The sequence below is a fragment of the Mustela putorius genome, unplaced genomic scaffold (genome assembly GCF_011764305.1).
Source record: "Mustela putorius furo isolate JIRA1106 unplaced genomic scaffold, ASM1176430v1.1 tig00000095_pilon_pilon_pilon, whole genome shotgun sequence".
In the NCBI taxonomy this organism is placed as follows: Eukaryota; Metazoa; Chordata; class Mammalia; order Carnivora; family Mustelidae; genus Mustela; species Mustela putorius.
Genome location: NW_025421280.1, coordinates 29,801,812 through 29,822,752, shown reverse-complemented (window position 1 = coordinate 29,822,752; position 20,941 = coordinate 29,801,812). Strand labels below are relative to the sequence as shown.

General features: G+C 38.9%; 2 protein-coding genes across 2 annotated transcripts; both read right to left on the bottom strand.

Moving 5' to 3' along the window:
* Positions 1-634: 634 nt before the first annotated feature.
* LOC101693133 (olfactory receptor-like protein OLF4) lies at positions 635-1,582 on the bottom strand. Its single transcript, XM_004761198.1, has one exon. The coding sequence runs from the start codon at positions 1,580-1,582 to the stop codon at positions 635-637; it is 948 nt and encodes a 315-aa protein (XP_004761255.1).
* A 15,029-nt stretch (positions 1,583-16,611) lies between these two features.
* LOC101692843 (olfactory receptor 7C1-like) lies at positions 16,612-17,574 on the bottom strand. The gene has a single exon (XM_004761197.1). The coding sequence runs from the start codon at positions 17,572-17,574 to the stop codon at positions 16,612-16,614; it is 963 nt and encodes a 320-aa protein (XP_004761254.1).
* Positions 17,575-20,941: the final 3,367 nt, after the last annotated feature.

Sequence of the window (20,941 nt, the reverse complement as noted above, 5' to 3'; positions counted from 1 at the left end):
ACATAAACCTTGAGCAAGGAATGCCTGGGTGGCTCAATCTATTAGGCATCTGTCTCCAGCTCAGGCCATGATCCCAGGATACTGGGATTGAGTCCCAGGTTCCTTAATCAGTGTGAGCCTGCTTCTCCCTCTGCCTACCTCTCCTCTGGCTTGGGCATGCTCTCTCTCTCTCTCTGACAAATAAATACAATAATTTTTAAAACCAAACAAACAAACAAATGAAAAACCTTGAGCAAGACATACCTCAGCTTCCTGACACATTTTCCAAATGATTAGGAATTTCATACTTATAAATTAAGAGCTATCATTTGGTCCCTTAGTGTGAAACTTTTGTTATTTATAAGAAATATATTTAGAATTTTTGCACTATTTTAATTATTTTGGAATAAAAAAGTAAACAGATTCTTCCTTGTATCATCCAGAATGCACCAAGACTTGCAAACGTTTTTTTTTTTTTTTATCCCAGTGAGAAACATTTCAGGCTTCTGACCCCCTGAATTTGTCAGAGCATAAGTGTGTTTTAAACACTGATGTAGTCATTTTACATTAGCATTAGAAACTGAATACAAATATTTATCCAATAAAATTTTGCTCAGGAAACTAAGCTTAAGCAATCTTAGGAACTTGTTCAGTCCTATGACAATTGACCATGTAGAATCTCCCTCAAAAAGAATGTTTTCAGAGCCCTCTTTATATCTTTGTTCCTCAGGCTGTAGATGAAGGGGTTCAGCATGGGTGTGACCACCGTGTACATCACTGAGGCCACTGCACTTGCGTGGGAGCTCTGGGTAGCAGCAGAGCTAAGATACACACCTAGCATTGTACAATAAAATAATGAGACAACAGAAAGCTGAGATGCACAGGTAGAAAATGCTTTATACTTGCCCCTAGCTGATGATATTCCACGTATGGAGGAAACAATTTTAGAATAAGAGTAAAGGATGCCAGCAAAAGGACCACCACCCAGCAGGACAGCTGCAAAATACATCACCAAATTATTAAGAAAGGTATCAGAGCAGGCAAGTTGGACCATCTCATTGAGTTCACAAAAAAAGTGAGGGATTTTCACCTCTGTACAGAAGGAAAGTCGCAACATCATTAAACTTTGCAACAAGGAATTCAGGATGCACATGATCCAGGACAACAGAACCAGCAGTCCACAGAACCGGGGTTTCATGATGACTTTGTAGTGTAGGGGGTGACAGATGGCCACATAGCGATCATAGGCCATCACACTCAGGAGAAAGACATCCAACACAGCAAAGAGTATGAAAAAATAAATCTGTGTGACACAGCCTGCAAAGGTTATGACTTTACTTTCTGTCTGTATATTCATCAGCATCTTAGGGACAGTGGTGGACGTGGAAAAGATGTCTACAAAGGACAGGTTGGCCAGGAAGAAGTACATGGGAGTGTGGAGGTGGGAGTCAGAGCAGACGGTCAGGATGATGAGCAGGTTTCCAACCACCGTGATCAGGTACATGGAGAGGAAAAGCCCAAATATGAGGGGCTGCAGTTCTGGTTCCTCTGAAAATCCCAGAAGAAGAAACTCTGAAATTTGTGTATCATTGCTGGGTTTCATGTGGTAGAGGTGACTTCAAGGACAGAGGCAAACAGCTTGATTAATTTTCATGTGCTTGTATTGCTCACAGATTTAAAATGTTACCTTTTTAATTTTGTAGTCTAAATATTCATTTTAATATTTTGCACATGGTTATGGTCCAATTCAGGGGATCCCCTGCACCACAATAATTATGAAATTTTTCTTCCAATCACTTAATTTACAAAAGGCCATGTATTCCACACTTTCAAGTAAATTATTTCAAATCCCAGAAATACAAATTAAGTCCTGGCCATGATTTAAACATTTTCTAGGTGATGAGGATAGGGTGCTAAGGAAAAAATTTCCCTATCATTCAATAATGGAGAAGGAATACATTAACAAATAAGAAAATAAATAGCCTTTCAGAGAGTGGCAGATGGTATGAAGAAAAGGAAAACAGGGATAAAGCAAAGAGTGAATAGGGCATGATATTTTCATGGGTATATAAGCCAATTCTGTGAACAAGGTGACATTGCCACAAAAATCTCAATTAAGAGATGGAGGCAGACCTAGGATTATGGAGGAAGTGTGTACCTGGCAGAGGTAATGGCCAGTGCAAAGGCCTTGAGGATGGTACTTGTTCCCAACTGTTCAAGTCAAAAAGCAAAGCCAGTGCTACAAGGGGAATGAGCAGCAGGGAGCCTGAGGAGAGAAGTCCTCAGACACACTGAGGAGAGAAGTGACCTCTCTTTTACCTCTGAAACCTCAAGGCACAGGGACTTCCTTGTCCCCACTGCCTCTCCCACTGTATTCATCGTGTTGCAAAGGCATCTCATGAATTGAACCAGATCCTCTTCTTAGTGGCCTCTCTTGATTGAATGGTGGGCCCCGTGTTTTGTCACTTTGGGAGTTATGAGTCCTGGCACCTTGTTGTGGAGACAGTTCATACTCTACAAGTTACATACACACACATACACACACACACACACACACACACACACACACCACCATCCTCTCCTGGTTTGTGTTAGTCCCTTGTCTTTCTCTGTCCCTGCACATATTCTATTGTGCCAGGAATGAATTCAACCCACATAGGCCCTATCAGTGGACTTTTCCCTGCAAAATGCAGAGTTGCCAATCCTTAAGCCTCTCATGGATAAATAATATATTTAAATATTAAAATACATGCATAAACAATGAATTCTGTTACGCTGAAAAGAAATTTTAAAAATGCCTAAATGTATATATACGTGTGTGTGTGTGTGTGTGTGTGTGTGTATTCTCGAAATTGAGCAATGGGTTAAACAAACACTTCACAAGACAAAGTATAAAAAACACAATGAAAGTTGGGTGTTTTTATATCAAGCATAGAAGACTTATTTTTCATGTACCTCTTGCATCATTTCTGGCCAATTTATTTCTATGTGGTCTGGTAGGGGATGGGGTTAGTCCCTTTCTCCCTTCTCTATGTGTCATATTTTCTTGATATTCTTGAGCTTTGGGTATACATCTCTCTTTTTCTAACCCCGTGGGCACACTCTAATCATCATTCTGGATTTCACCCAATGTGCAAATGGGTCCACAGACCACACTCTACAATCCTGTCCCCACCATGACAATTTTTTTTGTACTCAACAATTTTCTTCATATCAATTTATCTGTGGATATCATTTCATACACACATTTATTTCATTAAGTTCTGTCCTCATTGTGGTGATTCATGATTCAAAAGTGCAGGGACTTCACCTTCTTTGTTCTTCTTTTTTTCCACCAAGTTTTATGAATATATGTGTTTCCTATAAAAATCCCCAAGAATGTGGGTAGGTTTAGAATGAACAGAATGAAGGGATCACAAAACCAGGTTAAAATGTAAATTGAGCCATTTAAAAACACCAGTTTTAGGCAAAACGACATTGGGGAGGGTATGTGCTTTGGTGAGTGCTGTGAAGTGTGTAAACCTGTTGATTCACAGACCTGTACCCCTGGGGATAAAAATATATGTTTATATAAAAAAAGGGAATATTTCTGCCCTTCAACAGATGAATGGATAAGGAAGATGTGGTGCATATACACTATGGAATATTATGCCTCCATCAGAAAGGATGAATATCCAACTTTTGTAGCAACATGGATGAGACTGGAAAAGATTATGCTGAGTGAAATAAGTCAAGCAGAGAGAGTCAATTATCATATGGTTTCACATACTTGTGGAGCATAACAAATATCATGGAGGACATGGGGAGTTGGAGAGGAGAAGGGAGTTGGGGGAAATTGGAAGGGGAGGTGAACCATGAGAGACTATGGACTCTGAAAAACAATCTGAGGGGAATGAAGTGGTGGGGGGGTGGGAGGTTGGGGTACCAGGTGGTGGGTATTATAGAGGGCACAGTTTGCATGGAGCACTGGGTGTGGTGCAAAAATAATGAATACTGTTATGCTGAAAATAAATAAATGTGATTTAGCCATTCTGCCATTGTGTATATATACCACATCTTCTTGATCCATTCATCTGTTGATGGACATCTAGGTTCTTTCCATAGTTTGGCTATTGTGGACATTGCTGCTATAAACATTCGGGTGCATGTGTCCCTTTGGATCACTACATTTGTATCTTTAGGGTAAATACCCAATAGTGCAATTGCTGGTATGCAGCCATCAAAAGAAATGAAATCTTGCCATTTGCAACAACATGGATGGAACTAGAGCGTATCATGCTTAGCGAAATAAGTCAAGCAGAGAAAGACAACTATCATATGATCTCCCTGATATGAGGAAGTGGTGATGCAACATGGAGGCTTAAGTGGGTAGAAGAAGAATAAATGAAACAAGATGGGATTGGGAGGGAGACAAACCATAAGTGACTCTTAATCTCACAAAACAAACTGAGGGTTGCCGGGGGGAGGGGGTTTGGGAGAAGGGGTGGGATTATGGACATTGGGGAGGGTATGTGATTTGGTGAGTGCTGTGAAGTGTGTAAACCTGGTGATTCACAGACCTGTACCCCTGGGGATAAAAATATATGTTTATAAAAAATAAAAAATTTAAAAAAAAAATAAAATTAAAAAAATAAATAAATAAATAAATAAATGTAATTTAAAAATAAATAAATAAATAAAAGAAAGAAAAAAAAACCAAAATGAACTAAAATAGGATATAAAATAGCAATTATTAATGATATCAATATGGATTAATAATTAACTTGTCTAAGTCCTAGATACAAAATAATATAATATATAATGCTCCTATAATGCTCAGTATTTATTTGTTAAATGAGTTAGAAATTAGCTCTCACTCTGAAAAACAATCTGAGGGGATTGAAGTGGTGGGCAGTTGGGAGGTTGTGGTACCAGGTGGTGAGTATTATAGAGGGCAGGGATTGCATGGGGCACTGGTTGTGGTGAAAAAGTAATGAATACTGTTATGCTGAAAATAAATTTAAAAAATAAATTAGCTCTCAGTGTATAAGGACATTTACCATGTGGCAAGGTTGTATTTCAATTTCTTTGGAAAAGGTGAAATTTCTCAAAGAATGCTGGAATAAAGGAATATCTTTCTGGAAGAATATGAAATCTGTCCCCTCCTTCAGACCTTACAAAAAACCACAGGGCTTATGACCTCAGAGTAAGTGTAACCAAACAATACAGTAGAACATCAATAAAACTACATATAAAAGTTAACAGATGGGCGACACCACTAAATAAAGCAAGAAATTCAGAAGTAAGAAGGTAGACATATTTACACAAAATGTAAAGATTTAATGGTCAAAATATGTTCCAAATGTCAATTGAGAAACAATGATCAGAAGAAATAATTTGAAATGCTGATAATGTTTTAAAAATAAAAACAGAGAGAGAGAATAACATATGGGCATCTAATGATAAAGGCCAATCAGAATAGCTATCAAATATATGAAGTTTGCTGAATCTGAAGGACACTTTAAGAAAACAAGAAACATCTCTATCACCAGCAGCCTGTGGGGAAAAACTACAGAGCTGTTGCATTGTTTGTGGTTTAAATTTTAATTTAAATAAAATTCAAAATAAAATTTTATTTTATTTTAAAGATCTCATTTATTCATCTAAGAGACAGAGAGAGAATAAGCCTGTGGACAGGCAGAGCTAAAGGGAGAAGCTGACTGTCTGCTGAGCTGAAAGCCCTCTGTGGTTTTGGATCCCAGGACCTAGAGATCATTACCTGAGTTGAAGGCAGATGCTTAACCATCTGAGCCACCCAGGTACCACTGTGGTTAAAACTTTTAAACTTGTAGCTAAGTGTTTACTGTGAATTTTCTGGCTGAAAAGTAAGTGTTACAAGTTTGAAGGCAGAACCTGAAGATAGTTGTGATTTAAATACTGATAATAAATTTAAAAAAAAAGAAATTAGCTGATATTCTTTACCTCAGGGTAAAAGAAATACTGATATTCTTTACCTTGGGGTTTCTCTGTCTTTGCACATGGACATTCTGCTCAAAGCCTGCCCTGGGTGGGGTGTTTAGGCATTCCTGTCCTCCACACACCTTCTCCAATGTGACAGGCAAAGCTGGCTCCAGGCAGGGATCAATGACCCACAGAGGACAAAATCATGCCAAATGAAAACCACACATTTAGTGTAACAGTCTGAGCATACTTTTTCTAGCATTGCTATATTAGCAGATTAATAATAAAGAATATGAAAGACCTTCAAAAGTATGAGCAGCCATCACTCTGTGAAATTGACATTAGCACTAATAATATATTAATTACTTAATCAAGCAAACAGACAAATACAGTGATCAGTTGTTCTGGGCTAAGTTGAATTGGCTCTCACATGGTGATGGGTCAGTGTTCTCGGCTTCCATTCTCTCTGAGCCTATCATTCATTGTCCACTGGGATGTTGAACTCACCTGGTTGGGGTATGTGACAGGAAGGTGTCCTTGTGGAAGTCTGAATTCCTCCCTGGATGATAGATGATAGGGACTCAAGCTCTCTCCTCAGATGAGGCAGCAGAAAGGAGTGAAACATCAGCCTCCAGTCAGAATAAGGACTCAGAACAAACAAACGAGAATCATGGCCTTTCCTATCCAAGATTGCCAGGGATGGCATACCGGAGATGTGAAGGTATTTACAACTCCCTGTGTCTGCTCATTAGCCACACTTCCCTCTTGTGATTCCAAGCTCTAAGCACATGATTCCCCAGTGGGAAAGTCCTCTGGACAGAAAGGTGATTTTTCCAATGAATCTCAGTTCCCAAAAGACTAGATTAGAGGTCAAGTTAAGTCAGTTTTTCTTTTCTTTTCTAGTGTCCTTTTTCCTGAACTTGCTTCCTTCATGATATGTGAATCTTCTAGCATCTTACCTCAGCTTCAAGTTATAATTTTCTCCAAGTCTATGATCCAGTGGCCACCTGGAAAGGGTATATTTATCTTCAAAGCATTGATATGTGTTGAGGACTCAGCCCTGCTATCTTCAGACATGATCTATTATTCTTCTCAATAAGGTAGAACAGTGGGTTCTTCTGATAATAAACCTTGGCCAGTATACACATTAGCTTCAAGACACATCTGCTGTTACAATTAGGAATTTCTTACTTTATACAAGTTAAGGGCTGTCACTTAGTCCTTTGTCATAAAATACTTGTAATTATAACAGATATGTTTAGATCATTTTAGGTACTGTAATATGAGCTTGTTTCCTATAGGGATTGTTTGATTTAATTTTATTTAAGCATTTTTATTAATGTATAATGAATTATTTCCCCAAGGGGTACAGGTCTGTGAATCATCAGGCTTACACATTTCACAGCACTCATCATAGCACATACCCTCCCCAATGTCCATAATAATTTTTATAAAAATTTCATCCTTAAATATATAGTGATACAAGCCTTTCTTAAGAAACAAGAAAGGTCTCAAATACACAACATAGCCTGACACCTAAAGGAGCTGGAGAAAGAACAAAAAAGAAAGCCTAAACCCCCAGGAGAAGAGAAATAATAAAGATCAGACCAGAAATCAATGAAATAGAAACCCCCCCCCAAAAAAAGTAGAACAAATCAACAAACCTAGCAGCTGGCTCTTTGAAAGAATTAATAAGATTTATAAACCCCTGGCCAGACTTGTCAGAAAGAAAAGGACCCAAATAAGTAAGATCATGAATGAAAGGGTAGTGATCACAACCAACACCAAAGAAATACAAACAATTATAAGAACATATTATGAGCAACTATATGCCAGCAAATTTGACAATCTGGAAGAAATAGATGCATTCCTAGAGACATATAAACTACCACAACAGAACCAGGAAGAAATAGAAAACCTGAACAGACCCATAATCAGTAAGGACATTGAAGCAGTCCTCAAAAATCTCACCACAAACAAGAGCCCAGGGCCAGACGGCTTTCCAGGAGAATTCTACCAAACATTATAAGAATTAGTACCTATTCTACAGAAACTGTTCCAAAAAATAGAAATGGAAGGAAATGGAAGGAAAACTCATTTTCCAAACTCATTTTCTGTTGTACAGAAGCTTTGATCTTGGTGAATTAATAAACTTCATTTTGCTTTTTTTCCCTTGCTTTTGGAGACATGTCGTGCAAGAAGTTGCTGTGACCAAAGTCAAAGAGGTTACTGCGTTTGCTCTTCTCTAGGATTTTGATGGATTCCTGTCTCATATTGAGGTCTTTCATCCTTTTGGAGTTTATCTTTGTGTATGGTGTAAGGGGATGGTCCAGTTTTGTTCATCTATATGTAGCTGTCCAATTTACCCAGCACCACTTATTGAAGAGTCTGTCTTTTTCAAAACATTGGATATTTTTTCTTGATTTGTCAAAGATTAGTTGACCCTATTGTTCAGGGTCAATTTCTAGCTCTCTATTCTGCCCAGCCAATCTGTGTGTCAGTTTTTGTGCCAGTACCACGTTGTCTTGATGATCACATCTTTGCAATATAGCCTGAAGTCAGGCATTGTTGTGCTCCCAGTTTTGTTTTTCTTTTTCAAAATGTCCTCGGTGATTCAGGGTCTTTTCTGGTTCCACACAAATTTTAGGATTGTTTGCTCCATCTCTTTGAAAAATGCCAAATTTGTTTTAATATGGATTGCTTTTGAAAGTGTAAGTTGAAAAATGCCCAGCATCACTAGCCATCAGAAAAGTATAAAGGGAAAACATAATGAGATACCACCTTGTGCCAGTTAAAATGGCAAAAATTAGCAAACAAAGAAAGAACAAGTATTGGTGAGGATGTGGAGGAGGATGAACCCTCTTACACTGTTGATGGGAATACAAGTTGGTACAGCCACTCTGGAAAACTGTATGGAAGTTCCTCAAGATGTTAAAAATAAAGCTACCCTTAGACCCAGAAATTGAACTACTCGGTATTTACCCCAAAGATACAGATGTAGTGAAAAGAAGGAGTACATGCACCCCAACATTCATCACAGCAATGTCCACAATAGCTAAACTGAGGAAGGAGCCAAGATGCTCTTCAACAGACGAATGGATAAAGATGTGGTACATATATACTGGAATTTTATTCAGTCATCAGAAAGGATGAATAACCACCATTTGCATCAACATACATGTAACTGGAGGGGATTAAGCTAAATGAAATAAGTCAAGCAGAGAAAGACAAGTACCATATGGTTTCACTCATATGTGGAATATAAGCAATAGCACAGAGGATCATAGAGGAAGGGAGGGAAATCTGAAGGGAGAGAAATCAGAGAAGAAGATGAACCATATGAGACTATGAATTCTGGGAAACAGATCAAGGGTTTCTGAGGGGAAGAGGGTGGGACGATGAGATTACAGGGTAAAGGGTATTAAAGAGGGCACATGTTGTTATGAGCACTGGGTGTCATACATAACCAATGAATCATTGAACACTGCATCAAGAACTAATGATGGGGGCGCCTGAGTGACTAAGTCAGTTAAGTGTCTGCCTTCAGCTCAGGTCATGATCCCAGAGCTCTGGGATCGAGCCCCACATTGGGCTCGCTACTCAGTGGGGAGCCTGCTTCTTCCTTTTCCCACTCCCCCTGCTTGTGCTCTATCTCTCTCTCTCTCTGTGTCAAATAAATAAGTAAAATCTTAAAAAAAAAAAAAAAGAACTAATGATGTACTATAAACAGACTAATGGAACACAATTTATTTTTTAATTTTTTATTTTTAATGGAACATAATTTAAATAAATAAGTAAATAAATTAATAAACAGACATGTCACTTTAAAAAAAAAGATTTCTTTTCAAATGACATATATCCTGCTAAGTTAAATTTCCCTAGACAGCCTGAAGGAATAGCCATGAATTGCATTGCTCATATTTGTAAAACTACCAGGGCCTTTTATATAATATCAACAGAGATGAAACTATGAAATCACAGTTTTCACATTGGTTTTGTTGTCATTTCTTTTTACTCCTTAACTGCTCTTCCAGATGATGTAGACTTTATCATCATCCTCTTTAAACCTTAGCCCGTATATAGTGATGGTACAGGATAACAATGCCTGTTACATTCACCTGGGCCCAAAATACTTGTGACTCAGACCTGAGCCAATGTTATGAAGGAACTGTTTCTTGTCATTACCAGTGTTGTTGTTGATGTTCTTAAAATATAATTGACATCACATTGCATTAATTTCAGGTGAACAATGCAATGTATCAATATTGCAAAGTGAGCAGAATAAGTTGCATTATCATCCATCACAATATACGGGCTTCATTTCATGATGACAACTGTCAAGATCCCCTCTCCTAGCTATGTTCACATCTGCAATACAGCTTCATAGTTAGAGTCACCATGCTGGACATGAAATCCCCATGACTTACTCATTTTATAACTGGAAATTTGTACCTTTTCATACTTTTGTCTATTTCACACACTCCCCATGCCCTAGCTCAGACTACTTCTAATCTGCTCTATTTATCCTCAAGTGTGGTTTGGTTTTATCTTGTTTTTAAGATTCCACATGTAAGTGGGATTATCTGATATTTATCTCTTTCTGCTTAACTTATTTCTCTTAGAAGAATGCCCTCAGGGTCCATCAATGCTGTTGCAAATGTCTAGACTTCGTTTATTCTTATGGCTAAATAATATATTAAAAAAATTATATATATATATAGTATATATATATATATTTAAAAATTTTTTTCTTGACTCCTTTGTCATGAACTAATTAACCACTTATCTGCGGTTATTCTGTGGCTTTCTATTCCATTCCATTGACCTGTGTGCATTTTATGCAAATATCATGCTCTTTTGGTTACCATACCTTTATAATATTGTTTGAAATCAGAGAGGATGATGCCTCCAGTTTTGCTCCTCTTTCCCAAGATAGCTTCGATTCTTCAGGGGCTTTGTGACTCCACAAAAATTAAACCATATATAAAAAACAATGAAGGATAGTTTGTTCTATTTCTGTAAAATATGCCATTGGAAATTTTTTTTAATTTCTTTTCAGCGTAACAGTATTCATTGTTTCTGCACCACACCCAGTGCTCCATACAATATGTGCCCCCCCTAACCCACCACCTGGTTACCCCAACCTCCCAACCCCCGCCCTTTCAAAACCCTCAGATTGTTTTTCAGAGTCAATAGTCTCTCATGATTCACCTCCCATTCCAATATCCCTCAGCTTGATCTGGAGGACAAACGGATAGAAAGAATCAAGAGGAAGCCTGGAACAAACAGCTTAGAAACCACGAAAACAGAATCAGGGAAATAAATGATGCCATGAAGCATTCCAACATCAGAATTATTGGAATCCCTGAAGGGGAGGAGAAAGAAAGAAGTCTAGAAGATATTGTGGAACAAGTCCTTATGAAAATTTCCCAATCTCGCCAATGGAACCAGCATTCATGTACTAGAGGCTGAACGATCTCCACCCAAGATAATACTTCCAAAAATACATCACAACACCTGATAGTCAAATTGAGGAATTATAATTGTAGGTATAATCTCTTGAAAGCCGCCAAGGAAAAGAGGCTCCTTACTTACAGAGGGAAGCCCATCAGAATAACGTCAGCCCTGTTCACAGAGACCTGGCAAGCCAGAAGAGGCTGGCAAGATATATTCAGGACACTAAATGAAAAGAACATGCAGCCAAGAATACTTTATCCAGCAAGACTGACATTCAAAATGGATGGAGAGATAAAGAGTCTCCAAGACCGGCAAGGTTTAAAAGACTATGCAACCACCAAGCTGACACAGCAGGAAATATTAAGGGGGGTTCTATAAAATAGGAAAAAGCCCAAGAATAGCATTGAACAGAAATATAGAGACAGTCTACAGAAAGAAAGACTTCAAAGGTAACTCGATGTCAATAAAAACGTATCTATCAATAATCACTCTCAATGTGAATGGCCTAAATACACCCATAAAATGGCACAGGGTTGCAGATTGGATAAAACGATAGGACCCATCCATATGTTGTCTACAAGAGACCCATTTTGAACCTAAAGATACACCCAGACTGAAAGTGAAGGGATGGAGAAGCATCTTTCATGCCAATGGGCCTCAAAAGAAGGCTGGGGTAGCGATTCTCATATCAGATAAATTAGACTTTAAACTAAAGACTGTGGTCAGAGATACAGAAGGACACTACATAATCCTTAAAGGGACTATCCAACAAGATGATCTAACAATTGTAAATATCTATGCTCCCAATATGGGAGCAGCCAATTACTTAAGAAAACTGCTAATCAAGATAAAGAGTCATATTGATATGAATACACTAAGTGTAGGAAATCTTAACATGACTCTCAGAAATAGATAGATCATTGAAGCAGAAAATCAATAAAGAAACAAGAGCATTGAATGACACATTGGATCAGATGGACCTCATAGATATATACAGAACATTCCACCCTAAAACAACAGAATACTCATTATTCTCAAGTGCACTTGGAACCTTCTCCAGAATAGACTACATACTGGGTCACGAATCAGGACTCAACCGATACCAAAAGATGGAGATTATCCCCTGCATATTCTCAGATCACAATGCTTTGAAACTGGAGCTCAATCACAAGGAAAAGTTCAGAAGGAACTCAAACACCTGGAAGCTAAAGACCACCTTGCTTAAGAATGCTTGGATCAACCAGGAGATCAAAGAAGAACTGAAACAATTCATGGAAACCAGTGAGAATGAAGACACTTCGGTCTAAAACCTATGGGATACAGCAAAGGCGGTCCAAAGGGGGAAATACATAGCTATCCAAACCTCCCTCAAAAAAAATTGAAAAATCCAGAACACAGCAGCTATCTCTACACCTTAAAGAACTGGAGGATCAACAACAAATCAAAACAACTCCACAGATAAGAAAGGAAATCATCAAGATTAGAGCTGAGATCAATAAGGTAGAAACCGGAGATACAGTAGAATGTATAAATGAAACTAGAAGCTGGTTTTTTGAAAGAATCAATAAGATCGATAAACCATTGGCAACACTAATCCAAAAGAAAAGAGAGAAAGCCCAAATTCAAAAAATTATGAATGAAAAGGGAGAGATCACAACTAACACCAAGGAAGTAGAAACAATAATCAGAAGTTATTATCAACAGTTATATGCCAATAAGCTTAGCAACCTAGATGAAATGGATGCATTCCTGGAAAACTATAAACTACCAAAATTGAACCAGGAAGAAATCGACAACCTGAATAGACCAATATCTAATAATGAGATTGAAGCAGTTATCAAAAACCTCCCAATAAACAAGAGCCCAGGACCTGATGGATTCCCTGGGGAATTCTACCAAACTTTCACAGTAGAAATAACACCTATTCTCCTGAAGCTGTTTTAAAAAATTAAAGCAGAAGGAAAACTTCCTGACTCTTTCTATGAAGCCAGCATTACCTTGATCCCCAAACCAGGCAAAGACCCCACCAAAAAGGAGAATTTTAGACCAATATCACTGATGAATATGAATGCTAAGATTCTCAACAAGATCCTAGCCAACAGGATCCAACAGCACATTAAAAAGATGATCCACCATGACCAGGTGGGATTCATCCCTGGGCTACAAAGATGGTTCAGCATTCGCAAGTCAACCAGTGTGATAGAACAAATTAATATGAGAAGAGAGAAGAACCACATGGTCCTCTCAATTGATGCAGAAAAAGCATTTGGCAAAATCCAGCATCCGTTCCTGTTTAAATCGCTTCAAAGTAAAAAAATAAAAATATATAAAAAATAAAAAAGATTTTAAAATGCTACAAAGTATAGGGATAGAGGCAACATTCCTGAACTTCATCAAATCTATCTATGAAAGACCCACAGCAAATATCATCCTCAATGGGAGAAAGCTTGCAGCCTTCCCGTTGAGATCAGGAACAAGACAAGGATGCCCACTCTCACCACTCTTATTCAGCATAGTATTAGAAGTCCTAGCAACAGCAATCAGACAACAAAGAGAACTAAAAGGTATCCAAATTGGTAATGAAGAAGTCAAACTCTCTCTCTCTTTGTAGATGACATGATTCTTTATATGGAAAACCCAAAAGACTCCACCCCCAAACTACTAGAACTCATACAACAATTCAGCAACATGGCAGGATACAACATGGATAGGACTGGAAGAGATTATGCTGAGTGAAATAAGTCAAGCAGAGAGAGTCAATTATCATATGATTTTACTTATTTGTGGAGCATAACAAATAACAAGGAAGACATAGGGAGATGGAGAGAAGGGATATGAGGGAAATTGGAAGGGGCAGTGATCCATGAGAGAATTGAATCTGAGCAACAATATGAGTGTTTTGAAGGGGCGGGGAGTGGGAAGTTGGGGCAGCCAGGTGGTGGGTATTATAGACACACATATGGCATGGAGTACTGGGTGTGGTGCACAAACAGTGAATTCTGTTACACTGGAAAAAAATTAATAAGGAAAGAAAGGTATCAGAACAGGCAAGTTGGTACATCTCACTGAGTTCACAAAGAAAAAGTGAGGGATTTTCACCTCTGTACAAAAAGAAAGTCTGAACATCATTACACTGCAACAAGGAATTCAGGATGCAAATGATCCCGGACTTCAGACCCAGAAGTCCACAGAGCTGGGGTTTCACGATTACCATGTAGTGCAGGGGGTGACAGATGGCCACAATACCATTTACTATTGTACCAAAAACCATAAGATATCTTGGAATAAACCTAAACAAAGAGGTAAAGGATCTGTACTCAAGGAATTACAGAAGACTCATTAAAGAAATTGAAGAAGACACAAAAATATGGAAGACCAACCATGTTCTTGGATCGGAAGAATAAACATTGTTAAAATGTCTATACTGCCTAGAGCAATCTATACTTTTGATGCTATTCCGATCAAAATTCCACCAGTATTCTTCAAAGAGCTGGAGCAAATAATTCTAAAATTTGTATAGAATCAGAAGAGATCCAGAATCTCTAAGGAAATGTTGAAAAACAAAAATAAAACTGGGGGCATCACGTTACCTGATTTCAAGCCTTATTACAAAGCTGTGATCACCAAGACAGCATGGTACTGGCATAAAAACAGACACATAGACGAGTGGAACAGAGTAGAGAGCCCAGATATGGACCCTCAACTCTATGGTCAAATAATCTTCGACAAAACAGGAAAAAATATACAGTGGAAAAAAGACAGTCTCTTCAATAAATGGTGCTGGGAAAACTGGACAGCTATATGTAAAAGAATGAAACTTGACCATTCTCTTACACCGTACACAAAGATAAACTCAAAATGGATAAAAGACCTCAACGTGAGACAGGAATCCATCAGAATCCTAGAGGAGAACATAGGCAGTAATCTCTTCGATATCAGCCACAGCAACTTCTTTCAAGATATGTCTCCAATGGCAAAGGAAACAACAGCGAAGATAAACTTTTGGGACTTCATCAAAATCAAAAGCTTCTGCACAGCAAAAGAAACAGTCAAGAAAACAAAGAGGCAACCCACGGAATGGAAGAAGATATTTGCAAATGACAGTACAGACAAAAGGTTGATACCCAGAATCTATAAAGAACTCCTGAAACTCAACACACACAAAACAGACAATCATATCAAAAAATGGGCAGAAGATATGGACAAACATTTCTCCAATAAAGACATACAAATGTCTATCAGACGTATGAAAAAATGTTCATCATCACTGCCATCAGGGAGATTCAAATTAAAACCACATTGAGATATCACCTTATACCAGTTAGAATGGCCAAAATTAACAAAACAGGAAACAACATGTGTTGGAGAGGATGTGGAGAAAGGGGAACCCTCTTCCACTGTTGGTGGGAATGCAAGTTGGTGCAGTCTCTTTGGAGAACAGTGTGGAGATTCTTCAAGAAACTAAAAATAGAACTTCCCTATGACCCTGCAATTGCACTCCTGGGTGTTTACCCCAAAGATACAGATGTAGTGAAAAGAAGGGCCATCTGTACCCCAATGTTTATAGCAGCAATGGCCATGGTCGCCAAACTGTGGAAAGAACCAAGATGCCCTTCAACGGATGAATGGATAAGGAAGATGTGGTCCATATACACTATGGAGTATTATGCCTCCATCAGAAAGGACGAATACCCAACTTTTATAGCAACATGAATGGGACTGGAAGAGATTATGCTGAGTGAAATAAGTCAAGCAGAGACAGTCAATTATCATATGGTTTCACTTATTTGTGGAGCATAAAAAATAGCATGGAGGACGTGGGGAGATAGAGGAGAAGGGAGTTGGGGGAAATTGGAAGAGGAGGTGAACCATGAGAGACTATGGACTCTGAAAAACAATCTGAGGGTTTTGAAGCGACGGGAGTTGGGAGGTTGGGGGAACCAGGAGGTGGGTATTGCAGAGGGCACAGATTGCATGGAGCACTGGGTGTAGTGCAAAAATAATGAATTCTGTTATGCTGAAAAAAATAATATAAGGAAAAAAAGAAACAGAAAATGAAAATGGCTGGTTATAAAGTGATCGGAGGAACCCAGGTTATAACCTGTAAAAACTTAGAGAAGACAAGGAAGACTCAAGGAAAGAACTGCTTTAAAATGTGTACACCTGAGGAAGAAATAAAAATAATGCATGAAGGAAGCCAGGATTTTTCAGCCTTTATATTAGGTATCCAGCTACTCAGGAGAGTCCTGTAATGGTCCTGACACTGAGTGGCACCATCCTGATGAGTAGCCTGCTCAAGGCTCTCTTCATGTCCCTGTTCCTCAAGCTGTAGATGAAGGGGTTCATCATGGGGGTGACAATGGTATACATCACCGAGGCCACCAGACTCATCCTGGAGGAAGAAGTTGCTGCAGAACTGAGGTAGACACCAAGGCCCGTGCCATAGAACAAGGAGACCATGGAGAGGTGAGACCCACACGTGGAAAAGGCTTTGTGCTTCCCTGCAGCTGAGGAAATGCTGAGTATGGAGGAAATAATTTGATAGTAAGACAACAGTATTGCATGGAAAGGAATCACGGCCAGAAGGCCAGTTGCAGAATACACCACTATGTTATTGATGAGGGTGTCAGAACAGGCAAGCTTCAGGATTTCAGGAAGATCACAAAAAAAGTGTGGAATTTCCATGTTTGTGCAGAAGGACAGCCTCAAAAGGGTCAAGGTCTCGAGCAGGGAGCCCATGACACTGATGCACCAAGACCCCAGGGCCAACAGTCCACAGAACTGGGGGTTCATGATGACTGAGTAGTGCAGGGGGTGACAGATGGCCACAAAGCGGTCATAGGCCATCACAGTCAGGAGTAAATTGTCCAGGCATCCAAATACAATGAAAAAGAATATCTGGCTGAGGCATCCTTCATATGTTATGGTTTTTCTTTGAGTCTGGATGTTCAGCAGCATCTTGGGGATGGTGGTGGAGGTGAAACAGATGTCAGCAAATGACAGGTTGGAGAGGAAGAAGTACATGGGCATGTGGAGGTGGGAGTCTGAGCAGATGGCTAGGAAGATGAGCAGGTTCCCCATGAATGCGACCAAGTATATGGACAGGAACAGCCCAAAAAGCATGAACTGAATCTCTGACTTCACTGAAAACCCCAGGAGGAGAAATTCTGAAGCATGTGTTTGATTTCCTGGTTCCATGTGGATGAAATAACTAGCAGGAAAGGGAATAAAATCAACATCCAATGACCATCACAGTGAAAACACAGAAATGTGATTGTCTTTAATTTCAGGTGAATGGATTAATAAAGTACTACCCTGTTATAATTGGGGAATTTGAAATGCTTCCATCCTTCCCTCTGTTGCCACTACCTTCTGGAAATGTAGTCCTAGCTCCAAAGCAGTTATGTCCTTTATAGCCTGGCTACTTAGAGTGTGAATCATGGGCCAGCCGGAGCATCATTGCCCAGAGCTTTGAATGCAGAGTCCCAGGCCACATTCAGACTTGCTGCATCTGAACCCACATTGTGACAAGATCACAGTGGTTTCCCAAAGGAATTTCTCCTTTGCGACTGAGGAGAGCTGGTCTAGATCATGTGTGGTATTCAATCCTTCAACTTTTATCTCCTTACTTTTATTTCCCCCTACACCTTCCCTCAAACGTCCTTACTCCATATGTAGGCAACAATAGGAGCCCAAATAAGAAATAACATGGAGGACATGGGGAGATGGAGAGGAGGAAGGAGTTGGGGGAAATTGGAAGGGGAGATGAACCATGAGAGACTATAGACTCTGAAAAACAATCTGAGGGTTTTGAAGGGGAGGGGTTTGGGAAGTTGAGTGAACCTGATGGCGGGTATTATGGAGGGCACGTATGGCATGGAGCACTGGGTGTGGTGCATAAACAATGAATTCTGGTACACCTAAAAGAAATTTAAAAAATAAAAAATTATAATAAAAATAGGACCTCAATGAATAAGAGGAGCTCAATAATTAGCTCAATAGAACCTCTTCTGCCATCCATCTGTGTGGAGTCAATAATTTTCATCCACTGGTCTTGACTGTTTCAAACACTGTTTATAAATCCTATATTTAGTTTTTAATACAAATATCTGTAACTTTCACAATGATTTGCATTTGTTATGTAAGAAAATTATACTATTTTTCATAGTCATTTTGTGACACTGTTCTTTTTTTTAATTAATTTATTTATTTTCAGAAAAACAGTATTCATTATTTTTTCACCACACCCAGTGCTCCATGCAATCTGTGCCCTCTATAATACCCACCACCTGGTACCCCAACCTCCCACCCCCCCGCCACTTCAAACCCCTCAGATTGTTTTTCAGAGTCCATAGTCTCTCATGGTTCACCTTCCCTTCCAATTTCCCCCAACTCCCTTCTCCTCTCTAACACCCCTTGTCCTCCATGCTATTTGTTATGCTTTACAAATATGTGAAACCATATGATAATTGACTCTCTCTGCTTGGCTTATTTCACTCAGCATAATCTCTTCCAGTCCCGTCCATATGTCACTTGAAAATCTTTATGCCTTCTTTCTTTTATCCTTGAGTGGAATTTTTTAAGTATCCTTTTTTAAAGTAATACAAGCACCACAGTTTAGGCTGATATTATACTTGGGCATTTTTTGTTTTCAAGGTAAATATTTGGAGCTTGGTACACATACATATCACACACGTACTTCAAAAACTGCTCTCTGGGTCCTGGGTGGCACAATCAGTCAAGTGTCCAAATCTTGGTTTCAGCTCATGTCACTTGATTTCAGGTGGTGAACTTGAGTCCCACGTCAGGCTGGGTCAGCCCCATGTCAGTGCAGAGTCTGCTTAAGATTCTCTATTCCTCTCATTCAAATAAATCAATAAATCTTAAGGAAAAAAAGAAAAGGCACCAATAAAATCGATTGTCAATGACAGAGGAAAAGATGGAGTAGGTAACTCCTATTCAAGAAAGCATTGAAAATCCTGTGGAAAACTGTCAGTATCAACATTATCAGGAATCTAAAAATAGTTGATGGTTTTCAACAAGGATGTGAACTTTTAGCTCCTCATTAAATTCCCTTAAAACATTTGTGAATCCAAAAGCATAGGGGTTCTTCTGTAGAGGAAGCATTTTCTTCTTCAGCTTTGGCCTCCCCTCTGAAGAAAGACCAAAGAAATTATCCCAGAGTTCCTGAGCCAGGACTTCTCCATACTCAAAGGGAACGAGCTGCATATTGGTTCAAAGCCCATTGAAATCCCGGCACCTTCATTCAGAGATATGCTGACGCTCCTTGAGTGCACCCAACCTCACCTCAGACAATCCCAAGAGCATTTCCATGTCTCAGATGTTGATCCACTGAGGGAGGACCCCCAAAATAGAAATGATTACAAGGATGAGAGACAAAGAAAAATGACACACACCTAGGATCTGATAATAATATTTTCAGGTTACAAATTGCAGAGCATAGAGTTCTGTCCTGTCAATTCATATAAGATCAGTATATAAAAATTATAATAGCTCCAGGAAATATTAATTTGAATATCAGTAGGATCAAATGGTGACTTGTTATTTGGAGTCACGAAATTAGTGTTAATACAGCTAAACAAGGTGGTGCCATTAGCCTCTATTACCCAGAAATCTACTTTTGTAGATCATATGGAGTAGGTAATTTTAACTTTGATTAAGGTTTACTACTGATTTTTTCAGTATATTTTAATACTTGAACCATGATAATGGTTGTCCTGCCTTACCTCTCCCACAGTGTGACTACTAACCCATGTGTGATTCCTCTAGCCTACATTAAGAACCATGAAAGACTATGGACTCTGAAAAAACAACCTGAGGGTCTTGAAGGGGCCGGGGGTGGGAGGTTGAGGGAACAAGGTGGTGGGGGTTATGGAGGGCAAGTATTGCATGGAGCACTGAGTGTGGTGCAAAACCAATGAATACTGTTATGCTGAAAAGAAATTTTTAAAAAAACCTTATAAATAAATCCATCAACACTGTTGACCCAAAAAAAAAAAAAAAAAAAACAAAAAAAAAAAAACAAGAAAGAAACATTTCAAGTACTTTAAAATGTGTTTTGAATTCCTTAAAGGTAATTGACATTTCTCCTTCCCTCACACAATGTGACTTTCATGAGAATTGGGTAGATCACTGACGTTTTGCCTTAGTGTCAGGAAGGGCCATGCTTCTAACAAGCAACTGTATGTTTTCATGCTATGGATACCGTGACTCTTATAATTGATTATTGAGCCAGAGATTGCCTACATAACATATCCATTCTCCTCTTCCCTGTTATCAGACACTGATTATATTTGGACATGGTCACACACCCAGATAAGATACTATATTTCTCAATTTCACCTCAAATCCTGGAGTTGGTGGAGAGTATGAGAATTTATTGAGTAGGAATAATTGAATGCTCTTTATAATTAATTCCCTTTTCTATCTCCTCTTTGCATAGAATTCATGCATGACGCTGGGATTCCCACAGCTGATGTATCTTGGAAAACCATACACTATGGAACTGGAAGCTGAGATGGAATGAACCTTGTCCCCTCACGCT